Source organism: Vidua macroura, chromosome 3 (assembly GCF_024509145.1).
Source record: "Vidua macroura isolate BioBank_ID:100142 chromosome 3, ASM2450914v1, whole genome shotgun sequence".
In the NCBI taxonomy this organism is placed as follows: domain Eukaryota; kingdom Metazoa; phylum Chordata; class Aves; order Passeriformes; family Viduidae; genus Vidua; species Vidua macroura.
Genome location: NC_071573.1, coordinates 17,545,565 through 17,556,481, shown reverse-complemented (window position 1 = coordinate 17,556,481; position 10,917 = coordinate 17,545,565). Strand labels below are relative to the sequence as shown.

At 47.2% G+C, this 10,917-nt stretch overlaps 1 protein-coding gene across 4 annotated transcripts in view; it reads right to left on the bottom strand.

Moving 5' to 3' along the window:
- Positions 1 to 949: 949 nt before the first annotated feature.
- VEGFA (vascular endothelial growth factor A) overlaps positions 950 to 10,917 on the bottom strand; it is a 30,500-nt gene continuing 20,532 nt past the window's right edge. Inside the window, exons 4-8 of one of the 4 annotated variants that reach the window (XM_053973119.1) lie at positions 10,362 to 10,438; positions 9,935 to 9,967; positions 7,142 to 7,213; positions 5,879 to 6,010; positions 950 to 3,625 (exon numbers count right to left, since the gene is read on the bottom strand). In XM_053973119.1, coding sequence (XP_053829094.1) covers positions 3,604 to 3,625; positions 5,879 to 6,010; positions 7,142 to 7,213; positions 9,935 to 9,967; positions 10,362 to 10,438 — 336 coding nt within the window. In that variant the 3' untranslated portion in view covers positions 950 to 3,603. The remainder of the gene's footprint in view (positions 3,626 to 5,878; positions 6,011 to 7,141; positions 7,214 to 9,934; positions 9,968 to 10,361; positions 10,439 to 10,917) is intronic. The other 3 variants (XM_053973121.1, XM_053973120.1, XM_053973122.1) reach the window with 3 other exon arrangements.

Below are 10,917 nucleotides of genomic sequence, written 5' to 3'. Positions count from 1 at the left end.
CTCACTCCTGCAGTCCACAAGATGTTACTGAATACAAGATGTCCTCAGGTACTCGTCTTCTTTCCTCCACTCTGCCCTCTGCTGAGGCGGTGACTGTTAAGCTACTTGAGTCCATCCTAAATAGAAGCCAGATTCTTTACCTTTGCAAGAGCAGGAATGATGCAGCCATGAACTCAGTGGTCAGTATTACCCTAAGTGAATTGCCTCCCAGACATCCAGGAAACATCCTGCGTGCTCCTTTCCAGTGTGGACAGATGACTGACACATGACACATTCATCTCCATGGATAACAAGGAAATTACACCACTGCCAAAGATTTTCCTCCTAGACCCCAAAGGATATCACAAAATATGCAATGGTATCAAGATCCCTCATGAAGTGATGAGCATTGTCAGAGCAAAAGTTTTTTTTTCCAAAGTCATCCAGGATGGCAAGGTCTGGCTGAGCCATCACTGACAGCGAGTTACACACACACAGATCCAACTGCAAACACCAAGTCCATCACCAGAAAGGGCAGGCTCACAGCATTACTTTCACCTTCGATTGTAAATTCCACCAGGATTGCATCTACTCATGCTTGTACAGTACCCAGCTCATGGGCCTTGGCTCCTGACAAGAGAGAGGCAGGGTTGGGACCATCACCACACTGCTCAGCATCAAGCTGGGAAGGAACCCAGGAGTCTGGCCCCTTTGGTCCTGCCCATCACACCACCCTCTTCTCACCAAGCTGGGAACTCAGGCTGAGCTCCACACAAGGATTCTGGTGCCTACCTCCCATTCATTTCAATGGGTCTTAGGTACCTAGATGCTTTTGGAAGCTCTGGGCCCAAATCCAAGAGTCCAACTGGTAGGTTGCTGATGCCCTGTAGCCTCCAGAGGCAATGCTGGAGAAACTGTTACACAATGGAAGAAAACCAGGATGCAAGGCAGAAGGAGAAGGCAAAGGAAATCAAGGTCAGAATTAAATTCTTTAATACAAAAAAAAGTTTGTTTGTCGTCGTCGTTGTTGTTTTAAGATATATCTGTAATTTCTTTGTTTAAAAATAAATATGTACTAAGGAATATCTTGAAAAAATTCACTAGACACAATATGTAGTGTTAATATCTTTTTTCCCCGCAATTATTACAGATAAACAGTAGCACCAATAAATAAAATGATAACAAATATTAAAATTAAAAAGGAGAGAGATTCAAGATGTAGAATTTTCTATTTTTTCCTGTTTCTTCTTTTTACATATATAAAAAAATTGTAGTGTCTATTTAATCCGAATCACACATATACATAAACATATATATATATACAAACACATAGCCAAATATATATATAGTATGTAGATGTATATCTAACCGTTGTCTCAATAGGAATGTGTAGGGGTAGGTGTTAGAGAAATTAATTAAATAACTGCCCATAACATGCTACTGACTCTGCCAACAATTGGGGAGAGACGGGATGGGACAACAGGAAGGTTAAATTTATACACAACCAGTACAAAAAAAAAAAAAAAAAAGAAAAAAAAAAAAAGAAAAAAAAAAAAGAAAAAAAAAAAGGAGGTACGGCTTATAAATAGTTGAAATTAAATATTAACAAAGAATACTGAAAAATCCCTACTCTTTAATTAAATTATCTGTTTAATTTCTAATTTAAAAAGGGATATTAAATAAGTATATAAAACACTTTCTCTTCCCTCCCCCAATCGGAAGCCTCTGTCTTGCACACGATGCAGCATGAGTATTCTACATTGCAGATGCAAGCACCCACCCGTGTGTTTTCTCTCCTTCTGAAAGCCATCAGTCGGATGGGGAGATCCTAGTGGTTAGTAGTCACTTGTTGTGAGTCTGTTTTTAGACTGTCTTGTCTTTTTGGAAGCTTTCCGTGTTGTACATTATCAGGCGTTGAAAATTCAATTGCAGATGATGTTTGGCAGCATTCTGACACAGACCGAGTACCTTTTTGATTATTATTATTATTAATAATAATTTTAATCACAGAACTAGATTATATATATCCACATAGATGTACAAACACACTTTCAGGGGTGTGTGTGTGTGCGCGCGTGTGTAAGGTGGGTTTCACGTACACCACAGCCTACACTGCAGATACACACATAGCCAAGAACCTCATGACACAGCTAAGGGACTCCAGCTGTCTTCACATTTGATTCCCCAGCCCAAGACATGGAAAAGGGGCCTGATATTTACAGTACGTCATTAAAAAAAAAAAAATTTAGACGTTCTTAAGGGCCATTCACACTGGGCACACAAACTGAAGGCAGCAAAAGTTGCTTTCTTTTTTCCCCCCTTCAATCTTGGCATACATATATATTATTTTTTATATATATATATGTATAAAAATAAATATATATATATAAAAAAGAGAGAAAAACACATACATACATACATACACACAAATGCATACATTCACATACATACACACACACCCCCACTACTGTGTATATACTTCTGATTAATATCCCTTTCCAGAAATGTTCCATAAGCATCTTGGATGCTCTTGAGTGGCAGCTCTGTGCATGAAGAAAGCAGACAGTGCTGAACAACTGTGTGGCTATGCACCGGTCCCCATTCTTGCTTCAGCACACTGTAGACCTTGTGTCCTTCTGCAGCCACCAAGGGCGGGAAATCTAGACTCCTGTGATAATTCCTTGAACAGAAAGTCAGTGCGCATCAGCTGCCCACCATCCTTAAGAGAAGCCAGCATGTCTCTCTGGCAAAGGTTCTACAGCGAATAAAGTCAACGCAAAATGTACACTGACATCCCATGTCCCAGCAAGGCAGGCAGGTTATGAGACGAGTAAGGGCGAAGGTTGGGGGAAGAGAGGGGAGGAGAAATCCTTGATCACGGAGATGGCCATATCCTTGGCCTTTGACCCATCGCACCCTAGGATGCCGCTCTTTGGAACTCCCTGCCCATCCTCTCCATCACCTCTCCTCCCTGTCCCAGGCAAGGAGAAGGTGGTTTGTGGTACAGCACACTCTACAGAGAAACAGCGGAGGCCGCACAAGTCAGTTAGAGTTAAGAAGTTTACACCCAGCGCTTCTACTCAAGTCCAGTCTTAGCTTGTTTCTTATGCCCCAAGTAGCCCGCTTGTGTCCACAGCAGTCGAGTATTATCCAGTGAAGACACCAATAACATTAGCAATGTTAAAAAAAATAATCAGTATATATATATATATATATTATATATATATGTGTGTGTGTGTGTGGTTAAGATATACATATATGTATATATAGATGTGGTTAAAATATATATACATATATATATATGTATATGCATGTATACACACATATATATGTATGCATGGGAAAACCCATCAAATACACCCCTATAAGTCTTCCTGGCTCTGTTATTTAGCAGCATAAAAAGAAAAATAAAATAAAACAGTTCAAAACCCAAAGGTGAATTCTGTGCGGCGGGTGCCTTGGGGAATGTTCCTTCCGGAGTCCATCGTCCGTACTGAAAGTGCTGTGCTCTACCGATCCTTCATTTTTAGGGTTCATTTGGATTAGTGTTTTGTTTTGTTTTATTCTGTCCAGGCGAGAAATCAGGCTCCAGAAACAGGGCTGTTTCCCCTTCTTTTCCGCTGCTCACCGTCTTGGTTTTTCACATCTGTCAAAGAGGAGAAGGAAGGAAAAAAAGAGAACAGGGGTTAATGTTTGTGATGGGGGTGCAGCTAGGGCAGGGAAGGGAAGGAAGGGTGGTGGCTAATGTGTTTAAGAGCACATGGTGTTAAGACATGGCATGACGTCACTGGTGGGGTGAAGTGCTGTGCAGATGGGGCAAATCAGCTGAGAATCTCGACCCCACAAACAAGTCAATAAATTCTATTCCCCCAGGCTCACCTGGACAGAGCAGGGGGGATACTCAAACAGAATTTTGGAGCAGAATCAGTGGCTTCCTCACAGATAAGCTGAGTGTCTTGTTTGCATCTTTGCACACCATACACACAAATACACACAAACACAGAAAAACAAGGCTAAGCAATGCATGCAGAGACACACCCTCGGCTCTCCACCTAGCCTCTTGTTTGGGTTGGAAGCAGTGCAGACAACAAGGCCCCATGCAGGCAAGAAGGTGAAAAGTAAGTGCTTTTCATTCCACTAGCTGCTGTGAGTGGGGGTTAGCACCAGAGAACAGCAGTGGCCTGAAGAGGCAGCAGGAGAAATGAGAATTTATCCTCCCCTGTAGGTCCCAACACTAATTCTACAAGAAAGAGCAAGAGAAACTTCAGCTTAACCAGCGTTTTATCTGGAAACTGATAAGCTAACCACTCCTATGACTCCTTCCCATTTTTCTGGCCAAGACATCGCCTCTGGAAACCTTCCTTAGTGCCAACTACTCCATCACAGAGAGGGACTAGTAAGAGAAACTAGCAAACCCCTTCTGCCACCATGACTTCTTTGGGGTATTTGTTTTGTTTTTCATTGTATTTATTACTGTTTCTCACCCTTCAAACTCTGTGGGGTAATTATCGGTTACTCTGGACTTTGGGAAAAGGAGCAGGGGGGAATAGGCCAACATTAAGTCTGGTCTCAGACTTCAGGGGCTTCGCTTGCTGGGTGAAGTTTAACTCTGGAAGTTGCTCTATTCTGGCCCCTCCATCAATTACTTTCCCACTTAAAGTACCCCAGCACTTCAGAAAAATTCTCTGTATACAGAGCAGTTTCCACCATGCTGGCAGTGCCAATGCCTCTCTGGCTTGGACACACAGCATTTTCACACCCAAAGGAAGCACTTGCTACTTGTAACAGACTTAGCCACCTAGCCAATGGATGTCTCCTGTTTTCAAGATAGAGCCACAGAGAACCCTGGATCTCTCTCCCTTGTAATATCCCCTTGAGCTGCTGCCACTGCAATACTGCAGAAACAGGAACAATCTCCCAGATCTCTGTGAAAGGGATCCGAGATCAGAGTCACAGCCAAGTGCTCATTAGCAACCCTATTTCTATATCTCCCTCTACACAGGTAGGATGATCCCACACCAGAGGTGCACATATAGCTTGGTGCGAGTCAAGACACCCCTCTGAATTCACCAAAGTGCTCAGGTGAGAACCAGGAAATCAGTTTCTTTATGTGTCTGTGCCACAGATGGTGTGTGACAGCACTCAGATGACACATGCACAGCATGGATCTCTGAACTAACACTAACCCCACAGTGCCTTTATGTCTCCCACCTCATATCTGAAAAAGGCACCCTGGCCTTCACCCAGGGTCAGACTTAAACCTGCTGTATTCCATTCACAGTCCTGAGTGCAGCCTCTCAAACTACAACTCTGAACAGGACATGGACAGGGAACTGTGAGCACTGTACAAAAACACTGGGTGCTCTCCCTGGCCTTTAGAAGAACAAAGAGTCAAAGGAGAATGTAGGGTCAGCCTTGAGGGAGGCTCGTAATGGCTTTCCTCATTCTGCACACAGCAGAGCATCTACAAGCCACAGAAAAAGGGCTTGGAAGACAGGAGTGGTCAAATCCAAGTCAGTTAAGGATTTGCCTTTGTCCAACAGTATGCTCAGAGCTGCGTACAGGTAAGGTACAGAGGGATAGACCCTCCCCTGCCTACCTCAGCAACATGAACTCCATTACCCTATTCTAAGGTAAAGAATACCTGAGATACAAAGGGCCTGTCTCTGGGAGCCATCCCCATCCAAGTCCTGACAGCACACCTGAAACAAACATCTGCCCTCTGACACAGGGAAACTGTCCTCACCCCAGTCAGCCCCTCTGCTCTCTGGCCCACGGAGGACAGAGAAAACAAGTAATCAAATAGCACTGATGCCAGAAATCAGCAGGAAGCAAGCTCCCCCCCTCTTTCTCTTTCTCTCTCTTTCTCTTTGTGTGTTTCATCCTTCAGGACACAAACCTGCAAGTGCGCTCGTTTAACTCAAGCTGCCTCGACTTGCAACGTGAGTCTGTGAATTTGCAGGAACATTTACAGGTCTGGGGATCTTGTACAAACAAGTGCTTTCTCCTCTCTGAGCAAGGCTCACAGTGACTGCAAAAAGGCAAAAGGAAAGATGTCTAAGCTACAGCGCTTCAGCAGAAAGAAAATACACATGCAACACCCTGAACATCAAAGCAATCCCCTTGCCCCCTCCCGCAGCCCCCATGCTGCCAACTGGAGTGCCGTGGGCTGATGGATTTTCCAGCAGCACCTCAACAGCCCCAGGACAGCAACCCCTTGCATTAGCGCAGAGAAAGAAAACAGGCTTTCTGCACAGTATTCACAAATGCTGCATTGGATCCATTGGCTCAGGCCAGAGGGAGGAAGAAGGGGAAAGCAAGGATGGGAAGGTGAGAGGTCCCAGCCAGCTATTGACACATCAGTGAAAGGAGTTCTCTGAAGTGGACTATTCGAGTAGAAAGAGGCCAGCGGCTAAACGAGTTAAATACACAGGGTCTCTCCTCCCCTGGAAAGCAGCTGGGCTCCAGTATCACATGCTGACCCCTGCAGCCAGCACTGCCCTCCTTTCTGTAAGCCCCATCCCAACCTCGCCACCTAGGAGTCTCCTATGGAGGGGCCGTGAATTTACAATGCAGAATTTTGTGAACCACCATGAGAGAGGCAGAGCAAAAGAGACAGGGAGAGACAAGCCACCAAATCCAGCATAAAGAAAGAGAAAAAAAAAAAGACAGAGAGGCCCCCGCAGCTCCCCAGCACCACTTCTCTGGCTTCCCACTGTCCCACCTCTCCTCTCCACCTGTGACTCCACCAGACACACACGCACATGTGCACACGCACACTCACACACACACATGCATGGCAGATGCCAGCCTGCCTGCCACCAGTCATCACAGCAGTGAGGACACGAGACAAGTGGTGGAAAGCAGATGACAGAATTGCAACCGGAAGGTGTGAAGAGGTGCAGGGTACTCGTCCACCCACCACACTCTTGTGCCTTGGGACAATGGTCACCACTGATGATTAGAGAGCCAAGCAAGCTAAAGCCACCTTCCCTGAGATAGCCTTAGTGCCAGAGCAGTGCCACCAGCAGCGCTGCCCTGCAGGATCTGCAGCCCACCAGTGACTGGGAGGGGAGGGTGAGATTTGAGCGAGCAGCAAGCAGGCAGATTGGTTTGGGGAGAGGGAGGGAAGAGAGTCTACAAGCAGAGGACACAAACGTACAAGCTGAGTGGTTTGTACCGGCCTTTCTTGCGCTTTCTCTTTTGACCCTTCCCCCTTCCTCGCTTTGATTTTCTGGAAGAAAAACAAAAAAAAAAAAAAAAAGAAAGAGAGAGAGGGGGAAAGAAAGGGAGAGATAGAGAGAAAACGGAAGAAAACGCAAGGAAGAAGAGAAAAAAAAATACAGCCATGTGCCTTGCTGGGAGGGGAGAAGCACATGAGGCAGGACTGGAGGGTAAATCCCAGGGCTGAAGCACAGATCTCCACCTTGCACGCACATTCACCGGCTCCGGCGCTCCTGTCAGCTCTGCAACCAGCCTGCCCACAGCCAAGCCAACACCAGGGAACTCAGCAGAGACCTCCTGCAAGGCTGCTGCGAGCAGAGGCGGATCTGCTGGAACCTCAGAGGGGCACCTGCCCCCTCCAGAGAGAGGCAGTGGGAAAGGGGCAGGGAGTGAGAGGGAGAAGGAACAGAAAGCTTTGTGAAAGCATCACGCCACCGCGGTGAGTGCAGACAACCATTCCAGGCGACAAGCACAGGTGCACAATGACTGACAAAAGGCAACCTGAGTGAAAGGACTCTCTTCAGGGAGGAGGAAACCACTCTGACCTGATGCCCTGCCCAGCGCTGGGCCTAGGAGGGGGCAGCTGAGCTCCAATAGCTCTGCTGCAGGGTGGGTGGCAATCCTGCCTTGGGATGGGAGCATTCCACAGACAAGGGAAGAGATCTGATCCCAGAGAGGGCTATCCAACCTGAAGGCTTTGCTTATCCACATCACCTCCTGCCTGTGGTTCAGAGGACTCCAGGAGACCTTACTTGGATGTCTGTAACATCTCTTCTGGCAGCCTCTATCATGAGTACCAAAGGGTAAAGAGGGGGAAGAGGATGTCCTGACCTAGTTATTTTACTCAGGAGATAATTAGCAAGCAGCTTTCAGTTCTCCCCTCCTGTCACTGTCCACATGGATCTGCCAGACAGACAACCAGATGGAGCCAAGGTACTGACTCCATTTGGAAAAATTCACCAGTTGCCTCTGATTCTTGGGCAGGAGCTGAGCAGGCAGGGGCTAGGATATGCAGTCCTGGACACTAACCATGGATCCCTACGGTCCATTGAGAGCACAGGGAGCGAGGGAGGCTGGAGCCTGTACTGCTCCTTGAGCCACATTAGCACAGGAGCAAGGGAGAGACATGCAAGGAGAAGGCCCTAGGCAAAGCACCAGGGCTTGTCAGGCAAATGAGTCCCAGCTCTGAGGCAGTTCAGCAAAGGCTCCCTCGTTCCCTGGTGCAGCCCACCTCGGGAGAGAGCTGTCAAAGGGAATTGGAGGGACAGAAGAGAAAGCACCATAGGTGTCTCCTAGGCCCTGTTCAAGTCGCCTCACTGGAACGAGCGTCAGAGCACCAGCTCAATCCCAGTTCTGCCCTACATGTCAGGCAGGAGTCACAGGGAGACGGTGAGGGGAAGAAAATCAACCTGAAGGGAGGAGAGGGGTACCAATATAACAAGACTTTCAATCCGGCACAAATCAAAGCACACCAGTCTCTCCCATCCCTTCCCTTCCTTCCCTGGGGAGTGCAGAACCAGCAAAGAGCAGGCAAGGTGCTGTTAGAAGAGGAAAAGTGAATGCAACACAGTCCGAGCTGGCTGCTACACCCACACCCCATCCTCACCAGAGCTCACACAGACCAAACTCTCGCACACCTTCAAACTACAGAGCCACACAGACTGACGGTCCCCGACACGGCCCTGTGCAGAGAGGACTGTTGGCTGCACACAGTCTGATGCAGCCAGGAGCAGATTTCCAGGGTGAGGAGGAGAGGCTGGAAGGCAGCTAGAAACATACAACTACCAGGAGAGGGGTGAAAGAAGCTCTCTCTCTCCTGTTTGCTCCCTCGGTCTCAGATTCAGCCTCATCTCCAAATATTCACTTCTTCCTCTCAAACTCCACACCTCTAAATGGCAGAGTTGCTTTTCCAGTCATGTGCAGTCCAGCTGATCCTCTCGCTCAGAGAGATCATTCTTTCTTTTCAATGTTGTTTTGTATTTTATGCTCATCCCTGCAACTATTGCAGGATTAGAGCTTATTTTTCTACTTTCCACAACATTTTTACTTTGGGGAGGAAGTAAAGGGAAGGCGTCACTTAACCTCCTTCAGGCCACTAAAGCAAATCCATCAGATTCAAAAAACCCCTCATGAAAACCTTCACCGAGACCCAGCTAGGACATCCACCTCCCTTTACACCCTCCCAGGTCCCCACCCAAACAAAACCAGTGTCACATCCTGCATGGCATCAGTCCTGCCTCCACCAGGCCTCTACTTCCACCTCTCCCTGTAGCCAGCAGAGTTCCTACCAAAGCTGCTGTGAAAGAAGCCAGCAAGTACTCACTCAAGCAGCAAGAAAAAAAATTAATAATAAAGAAAGGCAGCAATTTGCAGTAACCAGAAACACCCCAGGAAGAGGGAAGGGGAGAATGGGGGCTGCACCTTGAATCCATTCCAGCAGGACAGACATGGCGGGACTTCCCTGACTCAGGAAAAAGCATTAGGAATGATTGCCATGGCCATGGGTCATGCAAGGTCCATGTCTGGGGTATGAAGGAAGGACCATCAGATCTGGGTTTCTGTGACCACCTGGAATGGATTCAGAGTACCGCCCCATGCAGTACCATATGCCATTTCCAAAGACACCTTCTTAAAGTGAGTATATCCAACCAAAGAAAAGGGCAAGGGGCAGTGGGGACAGGAAATGCCAACCAACCACCAAAAGAGAAAGGAAGAAAGGCTTGTCACTTACTTTTCTTGTTTGTTTTTGACATCTTTCTTTGGTCTGTGGAGAAAGACAGAACAAAGGCCTCATTAGAAGAGAGCTTCTCACATATACTTCTGGTATTATCCCCAGTTCCCACCAAGTCCAGGGAAGGATGCCCATGGCACAGGTTAAGTGGTCCATCTCAAAGTGGTTTTGCTCCCCTGTTGACCCTTGCTGGTAGCTAGTGCAAAAAAGATCCCAAGATGCAGGCTAGCACTGTCCACCTGTGATAGCTAGAGATGGAAAAGCCCTGACAGCAGAGGGCTTCTTTCCCCAGGCTCAGTCATCCCACTGCAAACCAACCAAGAAGGCTGCAGAAGTGTCTGAACAAGAGTCTCAACCCAGTGGCAGAAAAAAGGAAAGGCTCGGAGTAATTTTATTGCAAGAGGAACCCGTGCTGCTCCATTCTCACCTGCAGTCACATTTACTGTGCTGTAAGAAGCTCATGTGTGATATGTGCTGACTCTGATGAGGTTTAATTCTCATGATCTGGAATGAAAGAAACAGAAAGGGTCACTGCCTGTTCACTCTTCATGCTCACAGCCCCAAATCAGGCTGCTGTGCAGCAAAGCACTCACACCCCAGGTGCTCCTGGGAAGAGCAGGGCAGAGTTCGAGCTAGCTCTGAGGCCCCGTTCTCCCAGTCAGGGAAGGCCTTTGATCACAAGCGAGCAGCAACGCCAGACTTGTGCCAAAGCTCTGTTTGCTCGTGCATGCCCAGTCCAGCACTGGTGGACTGCCTTGGAGACAGGCATGGGAGAGAGTGTACCACCACAGCAAGGTCCTCAATGAGCCCTCCCTGGCTGATGCTGGACAGACAGTAGCTGAACATCCAGCCTGCTTGTGCAGAAGCCATGCTTTAGTCTCACACAAAAGTCCCAAATGAAAATTCCAAATCCAACTCCTTTTCCTTAAGCCACCATTCCTTCCCTGACATTTCACTTTCTCAGTAACTTGACACACAAAATA